The sequence below is a fragment of the Sycon ciliatum genome, chromosome 5 (genome assembly GCF_964019385.1).
Source record: "Sycon ciliatum chromosome 5, ocSycCili1.1, whole genome shotgun sequence".
In the NCBI taxonomy this organism is placed as follows: Eukaryota; Metazoa; Porifera; class Calcarea; order Leucosolenida; family Sycettidae; genus Sycon; species Sycon ciliatum.
The window spans coordinates 34,329,523-34,346,643 of record NC_088647.1 but is presented as its reverse complement, the minus strand read 5'-3'; the positions used below and the strand labels follow the sequence as shown (position 1 = coordinate 34,346,643).

Here is a 17,121-nt window from a genome sequence, read left to right as displayed (position 1 = left end):
CACCCGCACCAGCACGTGCACTCTCGTCAACACCCGTATTCCCACCGGCACGTGCACTCCCTTCAACACCCGTATTCCCACCAACATGTGCACTCCCTGCAACACCAGCACTCTCACCAACACCCGCACTCACAGGAACACATGTGCTACCATCAACACACACAGCACTGAGTACTACAGTTCCGCAAACCACAGCGTCGAACACAACCATCTCAAGTGCAACCTTCTCTATCAAATCACTTTTCGAGTACATAATGGTGCGACCAACATTGGAATTTTCACTTTGGCATGTTACGGATGGCCAAGACAGCGTAATGCTGCAGTACCATGGAGGTAGTCCTACCCACGCAACCCACTGCTCCATCATAGTCCATAATCATCTTGCGTACGAGGTTTACATATTTGGAAAGAAAGTTGTTCAAGAATGGCAGCCATGTAAAATAAATAATATAGATGATATTAAATCAGTAATGGCAAAAGTAATATCAGCCAGAGTCTGCATTGGAAATTCCCACGCCCAAAACGAGGAATTGATGAAGAGCCGTCTCGATGGAGAAACGTTCCATGGCAAGGACGGCACTGTCACGGCAGTGCTAGAGGAGAGCTGGGTTCCTGGTCGGTGCATTCGCACATCTGTGTGCCCAATTGTGGTCGAGATTGACATTCAATGTGGGGCATGTAGCGTATTCTCGGCAACTCTAAGAAAGGCACGGTCGCGACAGTCTAACCGCACAGCCGAAGACCGAACTACAACAGCACATGCATTCCTCTCCCGTGCAGAGCTTTCTGGACGACTGCACGATTCGCAAGGACAAGTTCGCACCATGAAGAGACACATCTCCAGGCTGGAGGAACGCCAGGAGCGAATGGTAGAAGTGGCGAACAGCAACGAATACGCTTCCATCTTCGAGAAACTGCAGGTTGGAATGGATGCAGTCAAAGAAAAAGCAGAAAATCCGTGTTGCCAGTGGAATAACTGCAAGAAGAAATGTTCGACTATCACAGAACTGATAATACACCTGAAACAGATCCACATAAAAATGGACAGCGGCTGTCACCAGTTACTACCCACCTACACATGCCAATGGAAGAACTGTACACATGCACCATTCAAGAATAAAAAAATATTCACCAGCCACATACGCACGCACACCGGAAAGGAAAGTGATTCCTTCCTCGCTATTCTTTTACAAGATCAAGCGAAGGCGCTCTCGGTCCCCAGTGCACAGATGAGGTGGCACCCGTCTGTGTTGCGATGGTGCTTGCAACAATATGGCAGATCCAGGCAGCAATACGAGCACATACAGTCCAGCGGATTTCTTAAACTGCCATCTGGTAGAACTTTATTGCGATATCAGAATCTGTGCCACCCGGATAGTGGGTGGCAACCTGAAAGCCTGGCAGAAATGCGGGCTCAGTTCGATGTATTTCTGGCGGAGAAGAAAGGCAAGCCTGATAGGAGTCATTACGGAGCCTTCTATTTTGATGAGATGACTATCAAAGAGGGTCTGGTGTGGGACCAGAGAACCAATGAACTGGTTGGATTCGCTGATGACATAGACGACGACTCGTGGGAAGACAGCGAGGGAAGTTATGACAGTGTACACTCTATGTTAGCGAAGAACGTACTGCAGTTCCACTGGAGGTCACTTTTCTCAAGGTTCACTTATCCATGTGCATTCTTCTACACAAGAAATCTGAAAGCCCACCAACTAGATAACATATTCTGGGATGGCGTGACAGCATTGCAGAATATTGGCCTCAAAGTTCTACTTACGGTGTGTGATGGGGCGAGCTGTAACAGGTCGTTCATGAACTTGAACCTTGGAAGTTCCTGTGTGAAGCACAACCCGGTTACAAACACACCGTTATTTTTTATGTCAGACCCCCCGCATCTTGTTAAGAAGTTGAGGAATAACCTGTCGAGAAGTGGCTTTGGAAAGACTTCCAGTCGACTACTAACAATTAATGGTGACATTGCGACATGGTCACAAATCAGGGAAGTGTACGAACGTGACTCTGCAAGGCAGGTGCATTTCACCAAGCTACGAGATGGACACATCAATCTCAACTCCTATTCACAAATGCGCTCACAGCTTGCATACGATATCTTTGATTGGCGGACAGAAGCTGACATGAAAGACAATGTTCCGGACAGAACAGTCGCTATTCGCCAATATCTACACAATGTCAGGACCTTAGTCTCCGTGTATGATTCCAGAGAGCCTCTCTTTAGTGTCCGTGATGATCGGCTCAAAGTAATGGATGCATCAATGTCATGGTTTCGGACATGGAAAAAGGCTTGTGAGATGAAATTTCCAGGAGACAAAGCAAAACAGAGCAAAATGTTTATCTCTTGGCAAGTCTACGAAGATCTGGAGAGAACATACGATGGATTCAAGGGTATGGAAGACTGGAATTGTGTATATTTTCCAGTAACACTATCTGCAGACATCTTTCTTGATGTTCAAAAGTTGCCTCTCTCTCTTGTCTAAAGTGTGTGTGTGTGTGTATGTGTGTATGTGTGTTTAGCGTGTGTGTGTGTGTGCGCACGCTTGCGCAAGAGTGTGAGTAGCTTGTATGATGACCTAGGTGAAGATAAAGCACAGCGAGTCTCTTGAACTAGTAGCTGTCTCTTTCCCTGAAAATTGATGTGTGTTTATGTCCTTTTTGTTGTGCTGACAGGATTGGTTAAGTACATCTCAGAAGACCCAGCAATGAAGTTACTGAATCCTTACATTTTGCCAAAGCTAATTAGCCAAGATTTTGTGGAGAGTTACTTCTCAGTTCAGCGAAGCGAAGGCGGTAGCAGCAGCCACATGACCGCCAGCCGCTACAGCTACAACTCTAAATCTATAGAACAGACGCATGTCCTACCCGGCAATCTGGGCCACAGGGCATGCAGCACTCCCGTGGGCAGAGTTTTCTCAAACTCTGCTGATTTACCGGAGTGAGTCAGCAACTGAACAAATGCATGTATATGTAGCATCCCTGCCTTGCTACTACTGAACTGTTGGTGAATACGACATCTATTTTCACCTCTAGGCATGTCACATGTACACGTACATGCACTGCATGACTCGTGTCACTCCTTAGCTGACAAGCCTACACAGCTGATCATATCACTACCCACCACTTGTGTTTCCCTTGGGCTGACTGAATTTCATACTAGTTATCTTTGCTTGTTTAGATCATCTTACCTGTATGTATCCTATCCCTATGTGATACTAATACCCACGTATTGTACAGAAGTTATTGCAACATTCGTGTTCATTGCCCTGCCACCACTCGGCTACCTATTCTTGTGCTTTGCGTCCCAGCCTACCTTAACAATACCTCTGTTTTCGCTTACCTCAAGACTTTGTCTTCCACTCTTGATATCAGCTCTTCTTTACTGCCATGTAGCCGTAGCTTCCGATCTCTCAGCATACACTTGAGGTTGCCCACTGTCAGCTGCTTGAAGCATTGCTTTCTTGATGCTATGTCCATTTCAAACAAAAGCTTGATGGCGTCGACTGGCTTTCCATCCACTATTGCCGTCTTCACAGGCGTGATGCAAGTAGAAGCAGGTGCTTTTGTGCGATGATTTTCTCTGAGGGTTGCCCTCAAAGCCCGCCCCGCATGTGAGCCGCCAAGATTGTGATTCTTTAACAATTGTTTTTGCTTGCTCTTCAAGAAGGTTTTCACGATCGCTGCCAGTATGCCTTTTCCTGCATCTTCAGCACAGAGAGCCAACAAGGCTTTTTCATAACAACCAATGACCGCTGGATCTTCAACCAGCCGGGCTTCCAATGCCGTTAGCGCTCCTGAACGATGTATCACCAAATCATGCGGAAACGTTGATTCGACAGTCGAGTGGAGGCACTTGAAAAACGGCACAAGCGCGGCAGATATCGAAAACAAGTGCTTTTCAGGGGCAGGGGGGCGAGGCTGGCTGTATGACATATGGTCACCTGGTGACGCTGATGCTGCCTCCTGAACATCCAGGTTATAAAAAGCTTGGAGAAGCTTGGCATCAGCAGGCACAGCGACATCCGAACCAAATTTCTGCAGTTGGGTCAATAGAGCTGAATGGTCGCCATGCCTCAGTAGTCGACGCACAGCAACCAAGCACCATCCTGCATGATACCTGTCCAGGTGATTGAGAATAACAGAGACAAAACACGGGAAAAACAAAACGTGAACTGCTGCTTTTTAAGACTTATTTTTGGGAACACAGCCCCATGCGGTGTTATCAGTCGTGTTGAGCAAAAAAAAGAAGAAAAAAGAATCATATCATGTGAAAACATTTCTCCTGCATACACTGAAACCAGAGAGTCGTACTCAAACTCCCTGACCAAAACTCATCACGATAATAATATGTACATGACACTTTCACCATAAATGACTACAGGAAAAAAGCTGCTGGTTATGATCATGTGATGGATAGCAGGAAGAAACACACAGAAAACCTACCGCAAGGTCTTATCCGCTAAGCAGTCATCTGCGGGGGCTTTGCTCACTCCGACAGGTGGAGGTGAAGCGACATTCTGACTACAAGCAGACGCTGCCCGCACCCAGTGCCAACAGAAGTCGACAAAACGTGCAAATAATCCAAGTTGTATGCCGTCATCTGCGTAGTATGACAAGGACACATATAACCAGTCAAATAAACTGAAGATAACAAATCTGTAATGAAAGGGAAGACATGCGCCAGTTCTCTCTTTGACTACGTTATTTCACAAAGAGTCATTACGAAGAATGTTTAAACCGATTTTGATGGGGCACAAAAGAAAGTGAATTTCCCTTTAAAATATCAGACTTCTATCTGAGTACCTGGACAGGGGACTAAACAACTACTAGCACTTTAATTAAGAACTTCCATCATGTACATGACATGTACCGTAATGTCGCGTGCATTAGCCGGGGCTTATATGCCTATAAGCCGGTGATGGAGTCAGGCTTGTACACAAGACAGGCTTATACACGAGACAGGCTTATATGACAAGCACCACTCAATGACCAGGCTTGTATGCGCAAACTGCTGACTTTTGGACGTCAAAACCAACATTTTCCAACTTCAAACAAGCAACTTGCCAAGGGACAAGATGGAAAATGCCATGGGAAAGGTAAGTTTGAAGCTTGAAGAGTGCTGCATGGCCGTCGAGCGCAGCTGGTGTTGATTTCCGCATCTTCCCACGTTTTCCGCGTGTGCAAGTGTACGGTACCATGCAAACATGAACATGTAAAAGGCGCGCTCACCAGTCTTGCGTAGTAGCCCGGCTTACGCACGCGACACGTGGCGCGTCTCGTGTACTGGCCCGGCTTATGCATGCGACAGGCTTGTACGCGAAAAGCTGTTGCAGATTTCATGCTTCTACACGAGACAGGCTTATGCACAAATCCGGCTTATGCACGCGACATTACGGTATACCGATATCCTAAATACAAGAATAAAAAATAAAATCCTCAAAATGCTACATAAAAACTCACCATACGAAACGTGTGAAATTTCAACCGCCTTTCCCACAGCAGCAAACCAAAGCGGCCTTATAACAGTCGGACAAGCGCGGAGTACTCCCAATCCCATGCGTGATGCATTCATTGTGGGCCTGGCGAGTGGCGAGGCAGCTCTGTAGCTCACGTGACACAGCCTTCAACAGATCTACTACAGTCTTCTCGCTTGCAGGCAATTGCTGAAGTTTACATATTATTTCAGCGTGTTGTGGGCAATGCCTACGGAAGCTGGAATTAGCCAATTCCCCTTTGCAAACAGTTTCAAAAAAGATAGACAGAGAAAATGAATTGCGTTGAGCAATGAGAACTTTGAGAAGGAGCTGTTTCAGTCTTTAAAAAAATTCTCACCTTGACACCACTCCCAAAACACCTTCAGATCCACAACGACAGGCTTTACTTCTAAACTGCACGCGGTCTCATCACTGCTGCTGTTGTCATCGCTGCTATCAAGAAGTTCGGACATGGCAGGAGGTCAAAAACAAAATCAGCTGCCAGTCTTTCGAAGAATACTGTTGCACTCTCTCCACAACATGAAGTTGCCTCCTCGAAAACAATTTCTACAGCAGTATTTCAAGAACAAGACACTAAAGAATCTGATCCTGAGTATTCGTGGTAAACACGCACCTGCCAATATGTGGCGGGAAATACACGCCGGATAGATTTGAATTCAGTACTTGGCACGCTTGGAGGTGAGGTACACGCAGCTACACTGGAGAAGGATTCGCGTTTGATCTTTTGGACTTACGGACTGGACTGGACTGAACTATTCCAAAAATAACAACGAGGGGTCAAGGGTGCGAGTCAACCCCTGTGACACGAATTTCTGTGCCGTGTCACCTCCCTAGTTTGAGTACGACTCCCTGGGTACCACCAACTACATAAACACTTTCAATAAATCGTGACGCCATTTTGTTTTAACACGCATACGGTCCGCTGCCAAAATCAAAGAGAATGAATTTTAGTTTCTTGCGCAGGCTTTTGTATGGTGTGACGTAATAGTCAGGAGTCAGGCCAGGCCGCTGCTCATGCAATACAGTACTCAGTAGTCAGTATTGCCAGTCTACCAGGATGTACATGTACATGATTGTATTAGTATCAGCTGTATCTTGGCTGAAAGCCTGAAAGCCCTTCTAAGTTCTATTCCCAAAACAGCATTTTCCTCAGGGTCTGCATTGAGCGCGGACTTCTTGATCAAGGATGATAAGCTTGGAAAGGGTCAGGGGAGGGGCACAGCGACCACCAGTCACTTTGTCAAAGTGCACTATGCATGATCTGTGGCCCAAAGGTAAGTGTGGGGTCCGAGGTCTAGCTCTATACAAGTTCATAACCAACAGAGTGGACAAAATAATCAAAGATACGGATTGCTGTTTCTGTGTGGCGTGGCTTCCAAACTAGTGTCCGTCACTCGCGTGGACAATCCAGGCAAGCCAGATTTTTTTGCAAGGAGAAGGAGTATGCTGCCTCACTCACACATTTCACTTAACTCAAATCCACACGCTCACTATGGGGACATTCATCACAGGACTCTCAGCCTCTGTTTTAGGTCTACACCTGTAGTACTCACGGTAATACATGTAGTAAAATACGTTCGGGCCTGATTGTAAATTTTTATTTTCATTGCTATCAGGTTCGGCCACATTTCCTCTGTGCTGCGCTGACGAGTTCACAAAGGACGAAACAGTTCTGTCCGCAGATTGAGTGTAGTAAAACACATGTAGTAAGAGGACAATAAGCTCCCAGACAGCCCTTGGAGTATACATACTTCGAAGCACTCTTGATACTTCTTGAAGTAAGCCCTGATTGCACTTTGAATCCGTTGAGTTCTTTGTCCATTGTTATTCTCACATTTTGCTGATTGTACTTCAAAAATAGGAAAACTTTGTGTTGAGTAATAGTATATTGTGGGTAGAAACCAATTTTATTTAGCTCTTCTCCTTCTTTTACGTTCTTCACAGCTGACCTTAGCACTGACTGTATGACTTCGTTGCTAATAAAACCAAGAATAACATTCATTGTATATTTCTACTAAAGTTAGAGGAGCAAGGCAGTGACATCATTAAAATATCAAGCACGCATCAAACAGCACACGCCACTTCACATTCTTCCATCCAGCGCACTGAGAGGCCCAAACGCGGGAGGCCTAGGAAACAACCATTACCTACACGGCCGGGGAGTTCCCTGCTGTTGTCTGCCGTTCCACCTCTGACAACGGTGTTGGAGGGGCATGGGCTTGGTAGTAGCTCGTTAGAGGTGCGTGCTGAGCCACCATTGGTGCAACCCCCATGTGCACCTGAGTCTGTGCCCGCACTGGGTGCATTGCCTGGGGTTGTGCCTAGGGTGGTTACAGCACCTCTGCCTACCCCTGACCCTCCTCCTTCGAGGTCTGTGCTGGTGGGGAGTACACTTAAGCGACTTGTTCCACCGGAATCAGTACCTGCTTCACTAGCAGGATCAACAACCATGCTAGCAACAACACCAGCTTCACATTTAACAACAACAGTAACGTGTGTGTAAGGTTTTCCATCCTCAACAGTAACAACAGCAAATAATCCACAATAAAAGGCAGCAAATGACAGACCACGCAAACCTACAGCAGACTACAACAGGACCGATGAATTTATGATTTTTTCTGTTGTTGAATTTAGTAAACATACAACGGAAACAATCAGAGAGGGCGACGACTGATATGAAGGCAGCGGTATCATCCTTCGCTTTCTTGTTATTGGGCAACTTGCTCGTTAGAGCCTGCGAAGTAAAATAGACAACAACAACAACAACAACAACAACAACAACAACAACAACAACAACAACAACAACAACAACAACAACAACAACAACAACAACAACAACAACAACAACAACAACAACAACATCTACGGCTTGCGTTGATGGTGGTGGTGAAACGTAGGACGAATAAGAGAGTGAAACCGATGCGGATGATGGAGGACGTTGTGATTCGAGCACTGAAGGAGGAGGTGAGCTGAGTGAGGATGAGAGTGAGGGTGAGAGTGTGTGCGGGAGTCAAGATTGTGTGCGTACGTTTCGTAATAGCAAATCTTCAGTGTACAGTCTTTGTGGTCCACTTCACAACAATAACACACACACAGAAGTCTCTGCTGTGAGCACGGTAGCTCGGCAATGGTGAAGCGTTTCGTAATAGCAAATCTTCAGTGTACAATCATTTGGTCTCTAGTACTGACTGTTGCCGTACTTGTTCTGATTCTTGTTTTTCTGTTTTGTGCCGTGCTCGTCATGGTTACCTGTTGCAGTGAAAAGTTTTGGAAGCTATTTGTCAGCGTCTTCATAAGCCAAATTTGTGTGTCCAGAAAGATAGTAGTATTACCTTAAAATTGTTCAAAAAATGTGTGTTGTGTAGTGTGGCAAAGTTATTGCCATTTGTGCCTATACATGTACATGTATGTGTTGTTGTCACCTTCATATTTGTTATTGTTATTCATTCTCATTTTCTTTCGTTGCTAATACATACATGTACATGCCACGCTTATAATTCTCATGCCCTTGTTTCGTGCACACCTTTGTGAGAAGTATCATACTACTATCGTACTTTTCTCACTTCCTGATTACCCCCCTTCTTTACCAGCACCCTTTTCGCTTGCTTCTACTCAGACTTCTTAATGAACCTCTTCACATCAATCTTTTTTATCTTGATATTTTCTTCCTTTTAAATATTGCACCCTATTGTACACGTACACGGAGACCCACTTGATTTAGGCTTCGGCCTTTGGGGAATCCCTAAAAAAAATAATAATACTTTGATATGTTAGTGCTGTCACTGTACCTTGCTACTCGAACTTGATTATTATTTCCTTTGTTCTGATTTGTTCTTTAGTACAATGGTGATTCCTGAAGAGTGCTGTACGAAAACATGTTCGAATCATCTTTGTTTACATCGCTTTTCCTCCTTACATGTACATGTATTTCTCCTTACCTTTTAGATCGCTTTTCGCATCAACTCCATCACTTAACATTGTTTAACAAAGTAATCCAAATGTCACTTCAGCTCGTCCTCCTTTAGCACTTTTTTGTATAATTGTATCACTCCAATAAGCATTTATTGCTCTGCTGTATATTATTATTCTTCAGTCACGAAAATCCACTGATGAGAGTGACACTGAGAAAATCGATTTTGGTTAAACCTCTTTTTGAGACTTCTTTGTTTCGTGGCATGATCGCGGAACTAATATTATTCATTGCTATCATATTATTCAATCAAGAGTATCTACTCTTGATAATTCACGAACCCACCTTTGGCTGCTGTTTACGAGCCCCGTTGGGCCGTAGGGCGTAGGTGCCAATCTCTGGCATTCAGCCGAGTGCCGATGGATAATATTGATAATGGAAGTGTCTGGTTGGTTTTGAATGCAAGGAAGTCACGGTTGAAGATCACGACCGAACTCGTCTTTTTTGAGACAATTGGCCATCAACAAAGGTTACCAATGTACAAAGTACCAAAAACTGGCGAATAATTATGGGATTCTCGCTTTAAGCCCGAAAGCAGGAAGTAAGTCACAGCAGGGATCTAACAAAAAAACTTCGCGAGCGAGAACATACATGTAATTATTTATTTAGGTGGCAGACTACCCAAAAATTCGCTGAAAAATCGAATTTGTAAATTCATATTGAGTGCTACGTCAGTTGAAAGAGCATGAATAGCTGCAAATTCTCTGAACATTGTGTCCCGATCTGACCGGCCGTTCAAGAGTTATGGCCGAAAATGTGCCCTTGCAAGGAAAGATTTTTTTGTTGCACGCTGTCATTTGTTGGCAGCACTGTATTTGAATGTGAGCAGACCGTGCGCAACTTGTCGTATCATGAAACACGTGAAAGTGTGCAGAATTTTGCTCCAACTCCAAAAAATCAGTAGCACACCCTAAACCTAAAAAAATTCAAAAATTGACTTGGGTCTGTGGGAGTGTGTGAGAGAACGCCCACTCGTTCCGTTGTGACAGATTCCAGGGCCTCGTTGAGGGGCCCTACCCCATCACCCATGGCTGCTTCTGGACTTGTTCTAGGTTTGAGTCCCGCGCACGAACAGAATGAGCACGAAAATGTGAAAAAATTGTAAATGCATTTGTTTGGCTCCTGGGTGGCTCGCACACCGTGGCACTATGCCGGAAATTTGAGTTTTTCCGGCCTGGAAAGACTGTCAGTGAGGCGCAAGAACTTGTAAATCATGTCCTGAGGGCCAGCATAGTGGCAGGAGTGTGTGGTCAAAATTTCACTCAAATCCATTGAGAAACACCAAAGTTACGGTCAATTGAATGCCATATGAAATTTATGGGTAGGCTGCCCCTTAAAGTGTACTTAGGGAATTGTGTGTTGCTCCCTACATGGGAGCTCCCGGTTTTCCTGCCGACTTGAATTCTCACTTGACTGACTCACGACTGCCATCCAGAGCACGCGAGAAGTCCATCGAACCGTCCACTCGGCAAACCAGTTACCTGCAAGCGGGGAATTCACCCCTCATCAGTTGAGCTTGAGTAGGCTGAGGAAGATTGTGCCCGAAGAGCACCACTTATATTATTATAGTGCTGACCACGCACAAGCATCACCAGGGATACAAACTTACAGAGACGCTCCGTTTCCAGCGCGACACACAAATCGTGAACACCAGAGAGCAGCGTGAGTCAGTGCCGCTCATGGAGGTGCTAACAAGCGCTGAGGACCGTTGTCCATTCACAACGTTGTTGCCTCAAAACCATTAAATTCGCAAGCCTCCGCTGGGGACAACAATGTGAAGAAGAGGAAGAGGTTACCGTTGTATACTTCGCTTAACCTGCGAAAACTGACAATGCTCGCCACAGAGCACAAGGCAAGCACGCGCACTTTACAAATCCAGACCATAGTACGGGCTGCTACAGTGCTGCTCAATGATATCCGATCACGTGATCAGGGCCACACCAGGCGTTGCGTAACCATAGACATGCACTTGTTTGTTCCAAGTCAGTCTAGCCTCTTTCACGGGCAAAAATCACACAATGAACCTGTAATTGTCAGAGAAATGTTTGTTGCAGCACTGATACCGAGCCTCTTTTACGGGCAAAAATTGACACAATGGATTAAGCAATAAAACAGACACTGGAGAAGAAATCAGAAAATGCATGTGTAAAATAAGGATTTTCAAACCCAAACCAAAAAAACTTCAAATTTTATTTTTTATACTTATACTCGGGCATTGAGCCAATAAAAAAGTAGAAATGAAAAGGAAATTATGGAAACGAGTTAAGAGTAACTCTCCACCACTGTAACTAGATACTATATACAGTCAGAACGTGCAACAACTAGGCACAAAACTGACAGAGTACTGAGACATTCGACGTCCTGTAACAATCGACATTCTTTGTTCCGTTGGGACTGTAGCTTGTGCTCGTTTTCGTTGCGCTTGCCTTCCCCTCTTTGGTCTTTCCATAACCTTGAACCTTCCAAGTTGGAAGGCTGTCGGTTAGCGCCACGGAGATGATTGTGTTGAAGCTAGGTGTCAGGACGTCGAATGTCTCAGTACTCTGTCAGTTTTGTGCCTAGTTGTTGCACGTTCTGACTGTATATAGTATCTAGTTACAGTGGTGGAGAGTTACTCTTAACTCGTTTCCATAATGTCCTTTTCATTTCTACTTATATTTTTTATAATTAAAAATATTTAAAAAACGAGTTGTGCGCTTCTGGAAAGAATGCAACCTCAAAATGACACAACGCATCGGGTTATCTCTGTACAGCAATTTCTTGGTACCAGTCACCAGGCATTGCTTGTGTGAACGAATTGAAACAAAGAAATGTTTAAAAATGCTACACACTAAGAAAGAGCAGGCACATCCGGTTGTTCAACGCCAGCATTTTGAAACATTTTCACAAGTAAGCTTTCGTGTCTTCTCCTCAGGTCATGTGCAGTCAAAGAACAGAGGAACATCAGCAATGAGTTAAAAAAAAACAGGAAAGAGGTGATAAAACGACGCAAAGAAGGAGCGAAAGGAAAATAACGCAAAGAATGTTTTCTTCAAACAGAGCGCAAAGGTGATGGCTGACTTTTGGCAGGAGACGCCAAATACTACACAAACAGATCAATTCTGCAGAATTCGGACGCTTGCAGCGCTACACCTATCCATTCACGATAATGGTGAGTGATGATTGGTTGCTCCACTACATGCTTTGCTGGTTCATGTACACGAGTCGCTCACAAGATCTCCACCTGCACTTCCGCACAATATGATCGCGCAAAGAAATAGAGTATCTTCTTTTCGATCTGCATCCCACTGACGCAACAATGCTCATCAGTGCGCTCAACATGCAGCTCAAATGTTCCAATGTCGTGGTCAAGCTTGAACTTCAAAACATCGCCATCTTGGAATGTTATGCCCTGAAGACCTCCCTGCACCTCACCGCCAATTACTTTACCACAATGGATACCGCCACTTGTATAGAAAGTGTATGGGGATTCGACACCAAAATTAACTACCTTATTTCCAACGGATACACCAAGTTCCAACCTACCCTGGTATACATTAGAGCCGCTGACTTTCACGGACCAGGTGTGTACACCGGCTGTGCATGGGGTCGTTGCAAAAACTTTACTTCCTTGGCTTTCATGGTCCCACTTAACGACTCTGTCACTCGCTACCACTGGACCACCCTTGTATACAAGAGGGTCAAAGCAAAGGACAGGATGGACGTAGATGGGTGAACAGTTTAATCGTCGTTGTTTGAACAGTCTCACCTCCAAGACATAATCTCCTGCCTTCTCTGCAGTAGCACGAGCCCGCAGTACAATATCGGTGGATGAACGCGTATGGACAGATGATACATCAGCAGGATTCCGTTCACCCATTGAAGATACAAGCGTCACCTGCATCCTTTCGTCACAAACCTTGCTGGACATAGCAGAGTCCTGGTCGCAGGGAACTGTCAATGTCACATCGAAGGCTTCTCTCTGTGTTACTCTCTCAGGTTTACTGATGGTCATTTTCTGCAAATCAATACCTGTGTCTTCAAACACTGCCACTGCCGAACGAAGCTTAGCTGCAAGATCCTCGATCACTGCTGGCATAGCTGTTGCTTGGAGAGTAGGTCGCGGATCAGTGGATAGATCCTCTGCCTTCATGTTGGTCTTCAACAATTCCAATTTCTTCTGAACCAGTGGTGCCAGCCGCACAATATCAGCATCACTGCATCTGGAATCACATAGATATTTACCAAGATCAGCAGCCCTGCTATGGTTCTCTTTCATTGTTGTCAGCCGTTGTAGCTTCTTCTCCAGTGGTCTCTGCTGCTGCCAGCGCACTGCATCAACATTGTCAAGCAGATCTGCTTCACCTTTCTGTACTAGCTTCCTCACCGTATCAAACGTGTCTGATATCACCTGAGATGCATATGTGGCCTCATCGTTAATGGTCGACATCTCTTCCTCTGCGAGACCAATCATGTGCTCCACATTAAACGTGAGGCAGGTGTTCAGAGAACCTGTTGAGTGCGAGGCATGGGCAGTTGATTCGCCACTGCCTCCAAACTTCTTCAGCAGCCCTTCTTGCAAGTATTTTGCCCTCTCTGACAAGGACACAACGTCATGCTGTTCGTGTCCTCTAACTAGACACTGCTGACACACTGGTACACAGCATGTCTTACAGGCGCTGGACAACTCCTGTTTTGCATGCAGTGGACAATGACTGACTTTTGCAGAATGGCCGCCTTCACCAGCAGACGACAGTGTGGACAAGGGCTTCACTTCATGCTTTCGGAACACCCTGATCTTTCCATGTTCTTCAACATGCTCATCACAGAGAAGTGCTCCGTCGCACTCATTGCAAGCATGTGTGGCACGTTGCTTCACTACATTCGCGTCCTCGCAGAAATCACACCACGTCTTGGTCTCCCCGCCTGCGTCCAATAACTCCACAGATCGACCAGTGTTGCCAGCAAATCTGTACTCATTATCTGCACGCTCTGCTAGCGTGATAGAATGACTGGGAAACAATTGTTTGCTGAGGGCCAAAGCAGGAAATCGCTGTTCAGTCAATTCTTTGCAGATACAGCATTCGATGGAGCCCTCTGGAGTCACGTTTTCTTGCAGGCAACTCACGCAAATAACGTGCAGGCAGTTCAGAAACCGTCCATCTTTCGGCTCGCGGACATTGCAGAAGACGCAGCTCCTGACGCTGCCTTGACCGCCCACTGCTGAAGCCATGATTGTCAGTGATTTTCACGAACTCGTATGTTTCAGAACTACAATGATGTGCAGGTACCTTTTCTCTGTTCAGGTGTACGCTGGGACAGACTTGACTGCGGATTACAATGCACTACTGCCCGTACTAGTATCAACTATCCTGGCTGAAAGCCCTTACCAACACCGCTTTCTCCAATGGATCTGCATTGGCAGCACATGTATTGAGCGCGGACTCCTTGATCAAGGATGATAATACTAGTACAGCCTTGCAACGGTTCATCAGTGTAGCGGCACAGCGACCACCAGTCAATGTGTCAAAGTGCGCTATGCATGATTGTCACGAAATGTCAGTCTGCTGTCAACATGGCGGGTGGCAGACTGTGGGTCCGAGGTCCAGCTCCATACAACTTCTAGTGAAGCAGCGGCGAAGGTCCTACACGGGAAGTCTAAGTCCATAACCAACAGAGAGGTCAAAATTATCAAAAATGCGGATTGCTGTTTTTGTGTGGCGTGGTTATTTATTTATTTATTTATGGATTCCCCAAAAGCCGAGGCCTAAGTCGAGGGGGTCTCCGTTCATGGCTTACTGGGAATATAGATTGAGAAGAGGAAGGGTTATAACAAATGCGTAATGTAGAAATCAGCCATAACATTCGTTACTATGTTAAAGAAACTCTGGAAGGAATGAAACCAGCGGGTTCGAAGCGGGTGTTGGCAAAGATGGTACGGACACGAGACACAAAGCAATGACTATTTTGGATGGTTCTAATGTCAGTGGGGAGAGAATTCCAGGTGGCAGCGGTAACAAAGAGGAAAGTGGCACGCGAGTAGGTGTTCGCCCTGGCAGGCGGGACAAGTTGGAGAGGGCGCCGCGCGCTGGTGGAGAGACTATAGCCCCAGCTCCATAAGGGCAGTGTTCTGGTGGTGGACTAGGTGATGGAGCTCCCGGAGACACTGGATGTGTCGCCGCCATGCCAGACTGGGCCATTGGAGGTGCGCGAACAGAGATGCCTTCGGTTCAGTAGCTGAGGGAAACACACCGTACTGTCTCAAGACGACTCGTGCCAATCTGGCCTGCAGACGCTCAAAGACCGCCGCTTGGGATGCGGACAGTTGGAACTGCCACAGTGGCGAGGCGTATTCAATGGTGGGTCGAACATAACCAGTATAAAGCCGGTTTGTAACTTCCGGCGTTAGGATACACTACTACACAATTCTACTTACGATGGAGACGGTTGGCAGTTTTGGAACTCCTGCTCCGGCCTCCTTTTCTTTTAGGATTGAGAAGGACTGGTCTGCAGACCACTTGTTTTACGCCAAGGCGCTCAAGCAGAGTAAGGTGGATATAAGTCAGGTCTGCCAGGTGGACCTTCAGGGCAAGCCTGGACATTGCGTAGTAACTGTGAAGAGTTCTGCTGAGCGGGAAAAGATACTGGACGCAGGAATCCGGATTTCCGGTAAGCAGGTGCCCTGCGAGATTTCCGGGGTGGACTTAACCCATCTGCATGTGTTTGGGTGCCCTGTCGGGCTTCAAAACAGTAAATTGTGTGCTGCGCTGGGCCAATTCGGCCGAATTGTTGGGTCGCCTCAACAGAAAAAAGTATTGTTTGAGGGATTGGAAATATGTACTGGCACCCGTGTTCTCAGCCTGTAGTCCATCAGCCAAGAACTCAGAAGTCGTCAAATTCAAGCACCCTGTTGCACTTAGAAATCGAATACTTGATTTTGGCCTCAATGGGGAGTTTAGGTACCCTGTACACCAAATCTGCAAATAAAAAGAGTAAACGACTTGCACGCTCTGCAGGGGGAAGCCGACAAAGTGACCATTTTTGGAATTTCATCGACAGCCATTGTTGTGACCTAAACCCAATCTCCAATCAGTGCCATGCGCGTTTCAGGAATGAACTTTCAGATTTTGTGAATTACGGGAAAATCTTGCAAATCGAGAAGATTTGCAGTGTAAACCATTGCAGTTTCCGTATTACACGTGTGCCTGGATTCAAATTACAATAAAATTGTTGTTCGCCTACTTGTAGAGTGTTGTTCCATTACACATCTCTTTCACTGTTCTATTTAAATTGGGCATCCGAATACATACCTTCAGGAAGATTACAATGAGCTAGTATTGAACATCATCCACCTTCGGGTTTCCGAAGTGTGCACCCCGAGTCATGTCAAGCAGGTTTGAAGCGTAGTTTTTACTGTTTGGCAAAAGTGATCTACGCTTCCACCCTGAATGGAATCACCCCGGGAAGGTCCTGATCCCTGGAAAAATAAGGAACGTGGAGAGCTAAAAGTAAGGAATCTGCGGCGATGGATGTTGTACATCGAGTGAATGCCCTGCAGTTCTCTTCTCCATTACGACCAACTAGCAAACGCCATGGCTCTGGATGCTGACAGCAAACAGTTGAAATAAAGGCAAGGCTGCTTTGAACATGTTGCAACCAGGTAGT

The 17,121-nt window shown here is 45.8% G+C and overlaps 2 protein-coding genes across 3 annotated transcripts; both read right to left on the bottom strand.

The window, feature by feature from the left end:
- Nucleotides 1-263: 263 nt before the first annotated feature.
- LOC135818446 (uncharacterized) lies at nt 264-6,254 on the bottom strand. Of its 2 annotated transcripts, XM_065331827.1 has the most exons (6): nt 5,845-6,254; nt 5,473-5,743; nt 4,456-4,612; nt 3,353-4,129; nt 1,778-1,834; nt 264-914 (listed from the first exon to the last, which is right to left on the bottom strand). In XM_065331827.1, exons 2-5 carry the CDS (start codon nt 5,582-5,584, stop codon nt 1,810-1,812), a joined length of 1,071 nt encoding a protein of 356 aa, XP_065187899.1. In that variant the 5' UTR covers nt 5,585-5,743; nt 5,845-6,254; the 3' UTR covers nt 264-914; nt 1,778-1,809. The 2 variants fall into 2 exon arrangements, with proteins under 2 accessions (XP_065187899.1, XP_065187898.1); XM_065331826.1 differs by lacking the exon at nt 5,473-5,743.
- Nucleotides 6,255-12,685: 6,431 nt separating this feature from the next.
- LOC135817030 (E3 ubiquitin-protein ligase TRIM71-like) lies at nt 12,686-14,689 on the bottom strand. Its single transcript, XM_065330131.1, has 2 exons — nt 13,226-14,689; nt 12,686-12,700 (listed from the first exon to the last, which is right to left on the bottom strand). The coding sequence occupies exons 1-2, from the start codon at nt 14,687-14,689 to the stop codon at nt 12,686-12,688; spliced, it is 1,479 nt and encodes a 492-aa protein (XP_065186203.1).
- Between the last annotated feature and the right edge of the window lie 2,432 nt (nt 14,690-17,121).